The sequence below is a fragment of the Equus przewalskii genome, chromosome 1, assembly GCF_037783145.1.
Source record: "Equus przewalskii isolate Varuska chromosome 1, EquPr2, whole genome shotgun sequence".
Classification (NCBI taxonomy): domain Eukaryota; kingdom Metazoa; phylum Chordata; class Mammalia; order Perissodactyla; family Equidae; genus Equus; species Equus przewalskii.
Genome location: NC_091831.1, coordinates 153,876,059 through 153,892,606, shown reverse-complemented (window position 1 = coordinate 153,892,606; position 16,548 = coordinate 153,876,059). Strand labels below are relative to the sequence as shown.

At 39.3% G+C, this 16,548-nt stretch overlaps 1 protein-coding gene across 9 annotated transcripts in view; it reads left to right on the top strand.

Annotated features, from left to right (window-relative positions):
- Positions 1-16,548, top strand: part of FMN1 (formin 1) — a 383,790-nt gene that overhangs the window by 151,248 nt on the left and 215,994 nt on the right. For all 9 annotated transcript variants that reach the window (XM_070584360.1, XM_070584371.1, XM_070584336.1 and 6 more), the window contains one exon: positions 10,288-10,349. In XM_070584360.1, coding sequence (XP_070440461.1) covers positions 10,288-10,349 — 62 coding nt within the window. The remainder of the gene's footprint in view (positions 1-10,287; positions 10,350-16,548) is intronic.

The window sequence follows — 16,548 nt, the reverse complement described above, 5'->3', positions numbered from 1 at the left end:
CTATTCTCATATATATTTTTTACAGTATACTGTTACAGTCGTTGTTTATAATGGTTTTTTATTTTGGTAAGAATTCTAAGCATTACTAAAACATTTTTAACATGTTTAATATTTAAAATTTTTATCAGGATTTCATTTCAATTGTTGATTTTGTTGCCTGTCCTCACATTCAGATTTATTCACAGATATTGAGAGTTTGGTTTGAAAACTTGTGACATATACATTGCTTTGGGGAAAAAAAACAAAAACAAAAAGAAAAAACATCTTCCCTTCCTTTATACTTGTCTATTCCGTAGTTGTCTCACCTGGTCCTTGTATGACCCCCCGGACCGGAAGTTGGTCTTACAGTGGTGTTTGGGGCTCCCAGCCCAGGGTGGTGATCTGGATGTTGCAGATCTAGTCCCTGGGGACAGGGATGGACAGGGTTAGGAGTGTGGTCTTCACCTTGATCCTGTCTGTCCCCCCGGGAAGCAGTTGACAGCAGCTTCTTCTAGCTTCCCTTTACCATTGGGAGCCCCACTCTGTCCGTTTTTCTAAGCAGCAAGCCTAGCCCTGGTTTCCTGCCCCACAGGGGGCCCTTTCAGCCCCTGATGCTCTGCAGTGACCTAACTTGAGGCCGTCCTGCCCACCTCTGGAACTGAGGCACACAGGCCCAGAGCATCGCTGTTCCTCCTCTGTTTCTCCAAGATGTTATTCTCTTTGGCTACTTCCTTATGGCTTTTAACTTCCTTGCTTTATATTTTAGATCTAATGGCTATGCAGGCATAGAAGGGAACTAAAACACGTGACCCTAATAACAACTGAAAGTCCTTTCGGTCACTTTTCACTTTTTGGAAACATCTCTTACTTGTTCTAATTTTTCTCATATACTTACCATATCCATACAAGTCCATCTTTCGTATCAAAGAAAAACATTCATTTCACAGCATTGCCCCCCACCTCATCTCTCTCCACCTGCCCACTCCTAACCAAATCTTTCAGGTGTTACTGTGCCACTTGGTAGCAAGTTTCAGGTTTAAATATCAAGTAGTGTGACTGCCACCTAGTGGCAGGCATCAGGTACTTTCAGTTTTAGCCTGCATTATATTCTGACAAGTTATGTGCCTCTGTAGATGTTTCTTGGCTTTCAAAACTACATAGATAGAAAGAATTTAAGTCTTAGGGAGCTTGTGTTCCTGGAGTTCTAAACTTCTTAGTATCTCCATTTTAACAGAACAGAAATAAGGGTAAGAGAACAAAGTGAAAAAGCAAGTTATCTAAGCATTGGCAGCTAGAATTTGATTTAATGACTGTTTTCTCCATAAGCTACCCATCAAATAGTGCCTGGTCCTGAACATTTACCTTGGAATTTGGGTAAAAGTCAAAGGGACATAGCCATAAATTTGCTGATCTTGATACCTATTTTACATCATCACCCCAGGACATAGAAACTCAATTGTTCTGAGCTCATGTTTTGAGTATAAAAAGATATAAATATGTTGGGTTTCTTCCCCTCTCCGTTTATCCTCTTCCCCTAAGCTCTTTCTGTCTATGTTGGTTGGTGAGACTCCATTCCAGTTATTTAAAATCTCTGAAATGGTATGAGCCTCTGAATAGTAAACTTGGCTGGAAATTTACTATATGTATTTATCAGCTGTTGCTGCATTAATGCTGTGTAACAAACCATGCTAAAATGCGATTTTCAATAAAAAGCATTTATTCACATAGATGAAAAGGTCAAGCGTGATTCAACTGAACTAAGCCGGGCTCTTTCAGGCTGTGCATAGGCTGGGCTTGGCTGCTGACTGTGGCGTTTAGTTCTGCACCAGGTGGCTCTCTCGGGGAGCGACCCAGGCTGAGTGAGTAGTGGCTACCCTAGGGCATGTTCTTCTTTTTGTGAAATAGCAGGAGTGCAAGAGGCAAGCCAAACAGTGTGCAAGCAAATTTAAATCCTCCTTATGTCATGTCAGTTAACATCCCCTTAGCCAAAGCCAAAAGCCATAGGAAGTATTCTATGTCCCGGGCAGAAAGAGGAGGTGGAAGTAGATGAATATCTGCTGAAAACAGTGCTCTAGTTTTCCATACCTACGTATAAAATAATTGAATGAAATAAAACAGTCGTTTAAGACAATGCATTACATTGAAGTATAAGAGCTTACACATTTCCAAGATGTACACCCTGAGAAGACTTTTAAGGCTGGAAGAGTGTGCTGTTCATGTGCTCATGCCCAATGCTTAGTTCAGTGCCTGGCTTACAGAGATACTAAACCCACGAGTAGCAGAGCTACCAAGCACCAGTGAGAACCTGGTGGGCTTTGGAGAGTTGGGATTGGAGACTTGGGATTTTCTCCCATCTTTTAAAATTGGTATTTTTATATTTCTGCCTGAGGAAGTCCTAAATGTTCTTGAACAAGGGGAGATATTAAAAATTATAATTCTGGGCCAGCCCCGTGGCTTAGTGGTTAAGTTTGGCACACTCTGCCTTGGTGGCCCAGGCTTGTGGGTTCAGATGCTGGGTGCTAACCTACACCAGTCATTAGCCATGCTGTGGCAGCATCCTACGTAAAATAAAGGAACATTGGCACAGGTGTTAGCTAGGGCTAAACTGCTTCAGAGGAAAAAAAAGTTATAATTCCTAAATTCATAGCATTTCTCCCAGCTGTTGTCAAATCTTGTGTCTTTCTGATATAGAAACTAGTCATTTCCTTTCCATACATCTATAGGACAACAAAATAGATTCATTGATTATTCATGTAACGTCTACACAGTCTTGTTCCGTTTGAAGAGGCAAGATGGACCCTCTACCCCAAATTTGATTCAAGATTGATGACTGTGTACACACACCTGCGTGTGTACATACATGCAAGCATATGAAAAGGTTTATTCCTAGCATAATGACACTTCGGGGGAGAGCAGGGCAGAGCCTCTCAAGCCAGCTGGAAAATGCTTTGAGAGAGGAAGGGTAGGAGACTGGCTTGGGGTTTTATGATGTGCAGGGGGTAATGCTGGGCTGAGGATTCCCACCTGTGGACAGTGGCTTGTGTGGTTTGACTTTCCTGCCAGTGTAAAGGCTTTCTAATCAGATTGCCCAGATATGGGGCACAGGGGAAGAGGGAGAGGTGAAATGCAAAAGCTGTCAGCTGTCACTCAACAAATGGAGTTCGACTCCTTGTACTGTTCCTGCCACATGTGTAATGTGGGAAGGCCCATTGATAAAAGGTGTTGTATTGACATTACAGGGGATAGACCTTCTAGCAGCCGCTGACTTTATTATACCCAACTTTTTTCTCCTGGCTTCACGGGCTCTGATTCTTCTGCTACTGTTGCTGACAAGTACCAAGGCAGCTACCCTTTTCCAAATACCATAGTTACTTGGACTGCATTGTTTATAGGCATCTGGCGAGGAAATCAACGCAGAGAACCTACTATGCACCAAGGCCAGGCTGCACACTTTGCCTTCATGAGCTTATTAAATATGAGAGCTCAAATTTCATCTTATTCTAAGGTATTAGAGCAAATTGTCTGTGACTTTGCCTTCTATGACCAGCACCCTTTTTGTTAATGTTAGAGATGGAGAAAGTTTCTGCATTCGTTCATGGATGAGTTTGTTTGAACGTGTATTAATCTGTCAGTAATTAGCATGTTTTCCCAAATCTCATCTTTTATGTGCCAGCTCCTTGATTTAGGGACATATGTTTATACTACTTTTACTATTTTTTAATTTATTCTTTAATTTTTTGTTTTTGTTTTTTCTTGAATAAAACTAAACTTAAAGCAGTGGTTCTCAAACTTTCATGTGCCTCATCACTTGGAGGGCTTGGTAAAGCCTCCTCCAAGTTTCTTAATCAGTAGGTCTGGGGTAGGCCTAAGAATTAGCATTCCTAAGAAGTCCCAGGTGGTGCTGCTGCTGCTAGTCCTGGGACTAAACTCCATTTTATAACAATATCTTATCAACACTATTTGTAACAGTAATATTCATGAAATCATGGGTTTTATGTGCTAGTTTGACTTTTTTTTTCCCTAATCACATTACAATAAGGATTCAGCTGTTAAAGTCTGGCTGTCCGTTACCAAAAAATGACCTTAGTGGTGTGCATGCAAAGCTTTGGAAACACTAAATATTCTCCAAATATAATTCAGAGGATGGGTCTTTTCCCTTTAAGACTGAAGGTATGTACTCGAACATGTTTCTTAACAATGTGAGACAGTGTGTAAAGCCAATGAGAGATGCAGGCAGTACAAGTTAGAGTCCATGGGCAGGAATAGAGCTGGTTCTCATTCATTTGGGAAATCAGAAATTTTCTAATTTCCCAGCTGTGTGCATAATCCAGTTCTGCCAGTGATATGTGTGTGTGGTAGGGAGGGGCTTGGATATATGTGTGAGAGAGTATAAATGAAAACCAGATTTAATCACAGCTGGTGACTACAGGCTTGGAAGTCCCCATCGAGAAGATGGATGAATCACCATCATGTAACTTGATGGGACCAGCCATTATAACTCACTGTTCCTGTGGACCCTAGCCTCATCCAACCTCCCTGTGTTTAAAAATGCCCCCTTCCCCTTCTGAAGCATTATGGGAGAGATTTCCTAAGTTCACAAGTGATTCTAGTAATTGGATACAGCCAACAACCTTCAAATTCTTAGGGACTTCTGCATTTTCATTATACCTGCTGCTTACCCAACTATAACAACAACAATAACTAACAAAACTCTTTGGAGTAAAAAGCACAGGTTCCTGGGCTTGAATGGTTGGTATTTACTAGCACGTGGTTTTGGGGGAAGTTGTTCAACCTGTGCACCTCAGTTTCCTCATCTGTAAAATGGACCTTGATATGATAGGATCTACCTTGCAATGGTGATGTGAGGATGGCATGAGTTAATCTGTGTAGTAGAGTGCTTGGGACAGTTCCAGAGGAATAGGACTCGATAATGTTACCTGTACCCATATGTAGTTAAGAGAAACTCAATCAGTGATAAACTGCAGCAATGGTTACTACATGCCCCTCAGGTTAGTGAGATCATCTTAAATTCTGCTGTTGGTGAATTGGAGGACACAACCCAGAATAATACCTGGCAGAAAGGATGTTTTGCTGTTGTGAGCTGATCAATAAGGAAGATTTGTGCAATGAAAGGGGTCCCTACCAATTAGACTAAGTACTTGACTAGAAAGAGCTGTATGTTTATGGAGGTAAGTTCTCATGTATTTTTCCCCAAAATATTGAATCCTGCCGGTCAGGATGCTTTTTCCTGTTGCTGTCTTTCCATATCATGTATTATTTCTTGAAAGACATTCTTCAGGCTTCTTTTTTGTGGGTTAGATTATTTCAATTCATTTGTTAATTCCCACTGGGCTAATGTAGCTTCGGAGAGGTCTGCCCTTTTCAAGCCCCGATATTCAAAATCTCTATTCCTCCTTTTCACACATTTATAGTGTTCCAGAGCTACTGAATACCAGGGTCAAGTTCTCTTTTTAACAATCAAAAACATTGTTAGTCTTGAATTGAGACCTCTGCCTCACCATCCTCACCCCCAAGAGACTGGGAGGATTTGCCTTGGCCCATGCCAAGGTATTTACAAACACAAATGTAGGGGGAGGGGACTGCCACTGACAAGACACATTTGAAACCCACCAACCTAACTTTGACTCACCCTTTGTAGTCTTACCATTCTCTTGTCAACCCTCAAAGTGAGCATCTTTCTAGTGAGGGCATTAATTCCCTCCTTCTACATGCTGCCCAGAGACTCTCTTTTGTCATCCTTGTCAGGAATGGGAGTGTTTTCTTGCCACCTGTTACACCGGGACTGTTGGCAGCAATATTTGTCTAAGGAGGAGATGAATCAAGATTTACTGGGTGTTAGCTTTACTGTGATCTCCTCTATCAATCTGTTAATTAGTTGTAACTATATCTGTCACACCCTAACAGGTACTATTTACACAAGATGAATCATTTCAAAATATATTCTGTATAATTTCTATTTAGATTGTAGATGTTATTCCCAAGGGGCATTTGTTTGCAAGGCTGGTTTGGCTAATCTGCCTTTGCCTACTTTGTGGAGGCTTGGAATTCATTAAGGTTTAGATATTGATCATCATATGGGTTAGGACTCAACCTTTATACAAGACTCAAACTTACTAAATTGTTCTCATTTTAAGCATCTAGAGTCTCTCTTGTGCCTGTATAATCTTTATTTGTTATATGAGAAAACTAGTATAACCAGAGCAATCTTTTTTCCTTGTATTTTAATGTTAGGTATACATTAAAAAATGACATAAGACGCAAAAGAAGAATTTTTCATTGAACCACCCATGTGACACCACCTGCTCGATTATAACCCAACTCAATCCCCTTCTCCTGGTTGCCATCATTATTCTGGATCTTGTTAATATTATTTGCTTTTCTTTTATAGTTTTTTAATTTGCATGTACCTAAGATTAGAATTGTTGGGTATGGCGGTATGAGTATCTTCAACTTTGTTAGAAAAAGTCAAACATTTTCAATTTGCACTCCTGCCACAAGAATGTGAGTTTCCGTTGCTCCACATCTTCACTAACACTCAGTTTTGTCCGACTTTAAATATTCCTGATTACTAATGGAGTGAGCACCTTTTAATATATTTACTTGTATGTTCTGTTTTTAGAGTGACTGTTGACATTTTTTGCCTATTTTTCATTTTCTTTAGTTTTGTAAGAACTATTCCTATATATATATGTATGTATATATATATATATAAGTAGATCTTTGATTATTTGTTTTAAGTATATTCTCCCACTCTGTGGCTTGTGTTTTCTCTCTCTTTATTGTGTATTTTGATGAAAAGACATTCTTAATTTTAATGTCAAATTTATCACTTTTTTCCTTTATATATTGTGCTCTTTAAATCTTAAGTCCTTTCCTATCCTGAAGTTGTAACAATATTATGCCATATCTTCTTATAAAAATGTGTAGGTTGGCTTTTTACAAGTTAGCTCTTAATTGACTTAGATTATTATTTGGTCATAAAGTTAGGATCCAGTTTCATGTTTTTCCATATGAACATCCTCTTTTCCCATCCAGTAGTTTTTGAAAAGACCATTCTTAGTGTAAACAAAGATCTTTCATGCTACTTCTGTCATGTCAAGTGACCATAATTTGATGGTGTATTTCTGGGCTCTCTGGTCTGTTCTATTGACCTATTTGTTATTCCTTTCAGTACCACACCACCTTAATTATGTTGTGATAGTTAAAAATAATTCTTGTTTGATGGTAAGGCAAGTTGTCTTATCTTTATATTTTCAAGAGTTACTTGGCTTTTATTGGCTTTTTACACTTTCGTGCTTCAACGTACATTTTAGAATGTGCTCCCTAAGTTCAAATAAAACTTAGAACTGTTGAACTGGGGGGGCCAGCCCCTTGGCTGGGTGGTTAAGTTCGAGCGCTCTGCTTTGGCAGCCCAGGGTTTCGCTGTTTCGGATCCCGGGTGCAGAATGGCACCGCTCATCAGGCCATGCTGAGGTGGCGTCCCACACAGCATAGTCAGAAGGACCTACAGCTAGAATATACAACTATGTACTGGGGGAGTCTTTGGGGAGAAGAAGAAGAGGAGGGGGAGGAGGAAGAAGATTAGCAACAGTTGTTAGCTCAGGTGCCAATCTTTAAGAAAAAAAAGTGTTGAATGGGATTGCATTAAATCTATAGATCAATTTGGAAAAATTAACATCTTTACAATATTGAGTCTTATTAAAGATAGGTCTTTTTATCTGTGTCTTTCTTGGTAATATATTTCAACGTAATGTTTCTATTTTCTTATATGAGCTCTTACATATTTTTGTTAAGGTTCTTTCTAAGTACTTTGTATTTGCAGGCGTACTGTAAATGTTTTCTTTTTTAAACTGTTGCTAGTATTAGGATTTTTGTATACTGATTTTTATATCCATCAACTCTACTAAACTCATATATTCTAATATTTTATCTGCAGAATCTTTTGGATTTTTCTAAATATGCAATCGTAGTGAATAATAGCTTTTTCCCTTTATTTTATATACATAAATATATGTGTGCGTGCATATTTATTTATTTCTTTTCTTTTTTTCTTGTCCTACTACCTCTACTAGTACCCTTAAGAAAATAATGAATAGAAGTGGTAGTAACAAGTATTCTTGTGTTATGCTGAATCTCCTACGGAAAACATTTAAAAGTAAAATATTTGTAGATTTTTAAAAATTAATGTACAATAGAATTAACTTTTTTTCTGTTCGGTTCTATGGTTTTATGAGTTTTAATCCATGTATAGATTCATGGAACCACCACCATAATCAGGATAGAGAATAGTTACATCACCCCAAAAATTCCTTTGTGTGCTGCCCCTTTGTAGTCAAACCTTCTCCCTGTCTCTAACCTTTGGTCACTGCTGCTGTGATCTGTTCTTCACCTCTATGGTTTTGTCTTTCCCAGAGGGTCATGTCAATGGAATTAAACAACAGTTAGCCTTCTGAGACTGCCTTCCTTCACTCGGCGTATGTCTTTGAGATTCGTCTATGCTGATGTATCTATCAATAGTTCATTCCTTATTATTGCTGAGTAGTATTGTTCTATGAATATACTACAATTTATTTATACATTCACCCATTGAATTGTGTATGTTTTCTAGCTCTGCAACTTATTCAGCTTCCTTGGACAAGCTACACAACTTTTCTGTGCATCAGTTTCTTCATCTGTAATGGGGATAATGTACCTACATCATAGGGTTATTGCAGGGACAAAATGAATTAATACATACGAAGTACTAACATAATGCCTGATATATATAGTAAGTGCTCAGTAAATACAATCCATATTTTCCCCACTATTAGTAAAGATTCTGAGGTAGAAAAGAACTTGACAATTTCAAGGAATAGCAAGAAAGCCAGTGTGCCTGAAGTGTATTGAGCAAAAGCAGGGAGAGTTATATAGAAACCAGATCTTGAAGAGCCCATGAGCCACAGTAGGGTGTGTTGAGTTCATTCTGAGTGCAGGGAAGACCAAGGATGGGACATGATCTGGTTCCTGCCTTTAATAGATCATTCAGGCTGCTGTGAGGAGAATGGGTTATGGTGGTGGTGAGTGAAAGCAAGTGACCTTTTTAGGGTCTTGCAGTGGTCTAAGGAAAAGATGGACTATAGCGGTGGGTGTGGAGATGGTGAGAAGTGGTCTTGTTCAAGGGATGGTTTGGATGTAGAACCCACAGAACTTGCTGATGGATTCACAGCTCAGTGGAACACATTACACATTTTCCATCAGAGCAGTGGTGTGACATAATAATCAACAGCGACACTCCTCTCCTCTTACAGATTTACCAAAGATTTCCCTCATGCACTTTTGAGTAGAAACCTAAACTTTTGTGCCTGATTTCTGAAATCCACATGGGGAAATAGCCTGTCTTTTCATACATTTTTAAATGACATCTAACTGACTTCTTTCTTACTCATGCTTACAACCTCAAACATGTTTGTAAAAGACCGACTTATCCCACAAAAATGTTTACTCATGGCATTTTGCTTTGTGGTTCTCTGCAGCCTGTATAGTTCTGTGACCCCACATTCTTAGCCGTCCTGCTGGAAATAAAGTTGTCCTGGCTGCTTCATGCTTAGCCAGTGGGATGGTAGTTTTACTGGTTGGCTGGAGTTCCTGTGTACACTTGGAACTTATTATTGGAATAAACATTATTAGACTCAGACTAAAATTGGACCAGAAATTTATTTTTGTCCTCCTTTCAACCTCAACTCACCCTAGATCCTCTCATCCAAGTGACAAATGGTCTTGACTCTCTGAAGTGATCTAAAGATTGAGATCAGCCCTGAGTATGTGCTTAGCCTTGCATTCAAATGGAGATTTTTTTTTTGGAAACAGTTAAAAATAGAGTTCTCTGATCTCACACAGAAAGTTTTCTTTTATTTCCTGTGTCTGCTCTTAATACATCTGTATTTGTTCTCTCTGGAGCGTTAGCTTCCAACTCCTCCTCAAAGACAAGTGCCTGACCCAGTCTTTATCTGGAACACCCATCATGCTTTTTTTCTTTTTTTTCTTTTTTAAAGCCCTATCCTATCTTCCCAATTTGGGGCTTCTCAAAACTTAAGGTTTGCTAAATGGAAGGAAATCTCCCTTCTATGCTGAGCTACTCGTCATATCTTGCCCCAGTTTTCAACCTCTCTTGTCAGGTTAGTGTCAGATTGTGGCTTTTATTTACTCAGTTTACTTGTAGGAGGACCTCTGGGACCTTGGAGATGATCACTTTAATTTTGTGCCTACTTTTGTGCTTCTTTGTAATTGCCTTTTTTTGTGATCTTACAGAATACCAAGCTGCTATTTTACACTTGAAGAGGGAGCACAAAGAAGAAATTGAAAACCTGCAGGTATATCTCTTTGATTCTACTGAACTAGTTATGTGAGACTGATACTTAGTTTTCTTGTGTGCTGAAGTAAATATTCCCCTTGCGTTGACATATTTACCTAGACAGCATCTGCAGCTTGCACCTGCCACTGGGCACTGAGTTAACCTGGGGGCAAAAGCCTTAAACTCCATTTTTAAGACAAATCAGTTCCTGTTTTTGAGAAATACTGCAAATGCATTTGATTGGGAAAATGACTTGATGAGACAAAATGATGATTTTATTTGTAAAGCAGGAAATAAGACAGAGTATTTAGACTTTCACTGTCTATAAGAAGTCTTTCAAAAGTTATTTTTCTATAGAAAACAAACTGGTGGTTGCCAGAGGGGAGGGGGTTTGGGAAGTGGGCCAAATGAATGAAGGATGATTAAGAAGTACCAACTTCTAGTTATAAAATAAGTCATGGGGATGTTATATACAGCACAGGAATATAGTCAATATCGTAATAACTTTATGGTGACAGACGGCTACTAGACTTACTGTGGTGATCATTTTGTAATAAATGTAAATATCACATCACTATGATGTACACCTGAAACGGATATATTGCATGTCAATTATACTTCAATTAGAAAAAGACAAAAAGGAAAAAACTGTTTTTCCTATGCACGGTGCAAATCATTTTGTTTGGTTTATTCCCATTCATGTATTCATATCTCTCCGTCCCTTAACACATTCCTGAAACATCACGTCATGCAGATTAAGGCCCTTAAGGAAGTGGCCCTAGTGGGAGGAAGAGTTGTACCGAGCCATCCGCTCCTTATCTCCAGGGTGTGCTTGGAAATTGCTGACTTGATCCTCCTTTGTGCAGCCCAAGAAGATTGAGGGATCATTTCCTTCTCCAGACATGTGATTGTCATTCCCTTATGTTTGCTGTTTGCTTGCAGGGCCTGTAACAGGAAGTTGGAGTCTTAATTTCAAATAACTAAATATTGAGTCAGGCACTGACTCTAGTTTACTAATGCCTAGGTTGACCTTATACCTCAGGAGAGAACAATGTGGAAATTTAAGTAAAACTTGTTGCTTATTTAGTGCTAACTGATTACTTGCTAACTTAATGAATTTGTGGATCAATTATACTTCTTTTCAGTAGATGATAACGTGCTTTTTAAAATAACAGGCAGCATGTTGTATTATACGTGAAGCCATTGCAAGTAGCAAAAGGATCAGTGAACAAGTTGTATTGCATATGAATTCAAACCACCCCCATCTGCTTTGGTTTAAGTAGTTTGGAAGAGGGAATGAGTCAATTTCACAAAGAAACAAAAAAGTGGAAAAATACCTCTATCTCCCAGGGTAAAAAGAGAGGTGGAGGCCCTTACCTCCTTTGTTGCAAAATGGTCCACAGAGACCTCGCTTTCTTTTCCTTTGTTCTGGTGTGCAAATGATGCTCAGCGGTCTCAGAGGGACAGAAATGGGGATTAATTTAAGAAACACATAGGTAACGACGGTGGGTACAGAACTTATCCTGTGAGCAGAAGTTTTAAGTAAGGATTCAGTTGTAAGAGTTAACATTAGCTTCCCCAAGTTGTAGACCAGCCCTATGAGGGCTTTGACAGCTAAATAATATTTACAGTAGGAGCAGGCGCTTACAATTTTTGAGTTCTTACTTTGTGCTGAGCATTGTTCTATGCATATTACCTGCGTTATTTCATGTCATCTCCACAGAAGTCCTCTCATCTTATATCTCAACCTAAGAAAAGGTTGAGAAGGGAAAGAGAGTAAATGGGAGGGGAAAAAGTATATTAGGATCGTGATTTCCATTTAAAGTAAAGATTAGACCAAGGGATGATTGACAAGAGTAAAGGTTAATAAATATTCCTAGTTAGAACTTAAATTTTCTTCAAGTATCTCTGAAAGAATTGTCTGCTCTTTTATTGCTGTTAGTAAATTTTAATTTTTTTTCTTGTCGCATATTTATGATTTATAGCTAATTGCCGAAATCCAATGGCCATGGCACACCAACACCATCAGGGCCGGGGTGGTGGACCAAATCTACACACTTAACTGTAGTTTGGAACTATTCTAGCAGTCACAGACTGACAAACCTCAATAGGAAACTGGCAGCTCAGATTCCTGATCTGGCCTATAGAACTGTTTTGTTGACAAACAGCATTTTAGAGATTGAATTAGGAATGAATACTTTTAAATATGGAGGGCTTTCTAGCTGCTTCTAAAAAAAAAATTGGAAAACTTGGCAACATTGGGCCTCTTTTGCTATGCTGGGGTTGAATAGTGGGTGTCCACTTCAACTAAGACATGTGTTCTATTGTTTGCCACTGTCCCCACTCTGTTCACCTGCCTGGCTCCTTTATGCTTTAATTAACTCCTGCTCTCTGGAAGAAGTAGAAAATAACTAGATTGGCAGCAGCACCAACCAGTCAGGACAGACGCAGTTCATAAAACAGACAATAACCCCACCTGGCTCGCCTTGTCGGCTACTTGCTGAATATCATCTCTACCTGTTTTATTCCACAAAGTAACAAAGTCACGTCTATTGTTATAGGACTAGTGGAAGATAATTGATGAGAAAACTGATATTTCGATGTTCATTTCTTCATCTGTGATTTCCACTGGCAGCCTTCATTGCCTGTTAGATTTTCCACCTCCATTTACAGGTCATGGAGAAGTCAGGCGTGTTTCTGGACTTCAACATGCCTTTCTAGAATAGGAAAGATTTCATGCTTCAAGTACACAGGAAAAATGATTCATTCTGTCACCATATGCAAGAATTGATATACATCACATTTAGTTTTTTTGGAATGTTTTCATACAGTTTAAAGAAACGGCATGATTCAATAAACAATGTAAATTCAGCTTTCGATTCTGTTTTTGACTATAGATTTGTAGGGAAATCGCTTGATTGCTCAATTCCCTCACCTACCAAATGGAATCCTTACCACCTAAAATAATTTCATTGGAGGTTGACGTCTTTAGCCCAGAGTCCCAAGCCTTGTAAGCGGGGGAGTCTGGAGTTCTTAATCTCGTGCATGCTTTGCAGCCAACATTATGGAGTGTTGTGCTATAGAAAGGTCACAGGGCTTGGTCCTGGGACCAGCTTTTCAAATGTGTAACAACTTACATACATGTGCCCCTGATAGTTCAAAAGCAAAGATTTATTGATGACTTGAATGAATCCGTTTCTAGAGCCTTATGTCTATATACCTTCTATGCAAAGTCAAAGCACTAGGCTGACTTTTCTATTCAAATCTCCAGTAAGAGAGTGATGGCAGGTCAAACATTTTCCATGACTTCACCACTTTGTGTCATTCCTAATATAACCACAGCAAGATTCTTATTTTTGTCCAAGTGTGTCCTTCATTGAGCAAACTCTACCTTGAGAGTTTGTGATCACTTCATGATACTTGTCACCTGGTTCATTTTTCAATGTGGGATAATTCTATGTGACTGACTTCATTTTTGAGAAGGGAGCACCTTTACAGGTTCTCACTCACTTGAGAAATTTTTGCCTGTGGTAGCCATTGCACAACAAGTTCATGACTATTGGGTAGAAACATAGTTCAGACCTGCCCTTCTAAGGCATATGATAAAACGAATTCTCCCATGGCACAAATAGTTGTTTCTTTGAGATTGCTTAGGAGCAAGGTTTGAAAATCACCATCACAGATGTTATACAAAATGTTTCACCATATGGCTGATCTTTTGCCTTATTGTAGTCAGAATTGTGTCTGATATTATTTTATGCATGATGAAAATATGAAAGAACTCAGGTTTTTGAGTCAGGATTTGGTTCAATTCTGTATCCTGTGACATTGGGAAATTAATCTACTTCCCTGGGACTTAGTCTTCTCAGTTTCAACATCTGTACAATAATAATCATGTTGATGATGAGGCCCCCTTCTGGGATTGTTCAATATCATGTACACTCGATGGTACTGGTTACACAGCACATGCTCAGTAAATATTATTTCTAATTCCTTTTTCCCTGCTCAAGTCTCCTTACAATTAGGCAACTTGAATTTAGAGTCCTCAGGCTCTTTTGATTGAGGACTTCCTTGGGACATTTCTTTTTTTTCTGCTTTATCTCCCCAAATCCCCCCGATACATGGTTGTATATCCTAGTTGCAGGTCCTTCTAGTTGTGGCATGTGGGATGCCACCTCAGCGTGACCTGATGAGCGGAACCATGTCCGCACCCAGGATCCAAACCCGTGAAACCCTGGGCCTCTGCAGTGGAGTGCGTGAACTTAACCATTCTGCCACGGGGCCAGCCCCCATTCTTGGAACATTTGACTTACTCTTTGAGGGTGACTTTTCCATGATCATCCAGCCATTTTTCTGACTTTGTGCTCTATATCAGGGAGTCTAAACCAGGCTTTCCTGAAGTTCATACCCCCAAACAGCGAGCCTCTGAACTGTTCCCTGACAAAAAGATTTCATGGTCAAATAAGTTTGAGAAATATCTGGTTCCCTTGTTCGAGCTTTACCATGTATAGAGAAGAATTATGAGAGAGAACTGTATAGCTTGTTTCTCACATAATTCTTTTTTTCCCCCAAGTAACTCATTTTTGGGAATACTGCTCTGTGTTGATTCATGTAGTCTTATCATCTCGATGTATAATCCTGAGTTCCAGTTATGTTCTTTGAGTGGTTTCAGTACCCATTTCATGCCACCAAGGTTCTGCTTCATTAATCTGCTGATTGTAGGCACCTTGGAGGAAGCAAAGGTTTTTGTCTCTAGCAAAGTGTTTGGCACATAGATGATGCACAAATATTTCTTACATAACAACCTCCAATTGAAAAATAATAGTATTTCACTTTTTATTAAATCCCTACTGTGTGCCAACCTCTGTCCCAGGCATTTGGCATTAGTATTATAAGGGTAAATGTAGGAATATAAGTACAGTAATAGATTCATCCCCATTTTACAGGTGATAAAACGAGGCTCTTAGAGATTGACTTGTCAGAAGTCCTAGACTAGTAAGTGGGGGAACCTGAGTTTGAATCCACGCAGATCTGTCTGACTTTGAAGCCATTGCTCTTCCCATTCATCAGGGCAGCCTTAATGGAAGGAATATTAGATTGAGAATCAGAAGGTCTGGATTCTTAGGTCTTAGGTTTGGCAAGAACAACAACATGAACTTCAGGCAATGCTTTGGCCTCAGTTTCCTAATTTCTAAAATGACAGACCAGCCCATATAATCTCTAATAGCACCTTTGAATTGTATCGTTGGTCCCACCATACTAAAAAAAAAAAAGAAAAGAAAAAGAAAAAATTATCTATCGCATTGTGCTTTCAGACTTAAGGTCCTTAACTTAGACTCTCTAAATCCCTGTTATTTGTACACCCCTACTTTTTCTCTTATAGTTTCTTCTCAAGGTTCTTTCTAACCAGGGATCTCTTCTCAGTGCTGCTTGCATCTGTGGAACAATATGTTCAGGTTTCCAGTAATACTCTGAATGGAGCTCTCTAGCCTTCCCATGCTGCTTCTGATGTGTGACTCCTGAAGGCATGTAGCTCTTGGAACAGTAAATGAAACTTCTATGGGGGGCCTAGTTCTTCTTTATGACAGGAGGGAAGCATGAGCTTGGGATGGGTAGGACTTCGTTGGCTCTCTACTTCCTCAATTTTGAAAGTTGGGAAAAAAATTCATGCCCCTTGTCTGACTTTGAGGAGCTCTGGATAATTTAAGAATGTTTGTTTTGACCAGCACTTTAGGCAGTTTGGAAGTAGGGGCCATACAAGTGACAGATTGTTTTATCTGTTTTTTAACTAATGTTCTTTGAGTTGTGGGACAGACAAAAAACAACTAGCCAACAGTGACATTTCCTTTATAGGAAGCTTTTTCATTTACCCCATTCATCACATGCATCGCCCTTAACTGAGGGGAAACTTTATGGAGCGATGGCCTCTGGCAGGCCCCTGCTCATTGTGCAATGCAGTCACATTTCTAATATGGTAACTCCCTCTGTGAAATGATCCAGGGACGGATGCCAAACTGGAGATTAATTTACGTTGTACCTTGTCCCCAAGAGAACCAAATGGTATGTTGGCCTCTAAGAGAAACTTGTAGATTTCCTTACTTCTCTGTCTCCAACCCACCCCACCGGTGCATTTCTAATAGTTTACACATTGCTGTTGAAACAAACTTGAGTACAGACTACACTTGAACTTATACAGCTAAATTTATAAAGAAACATAA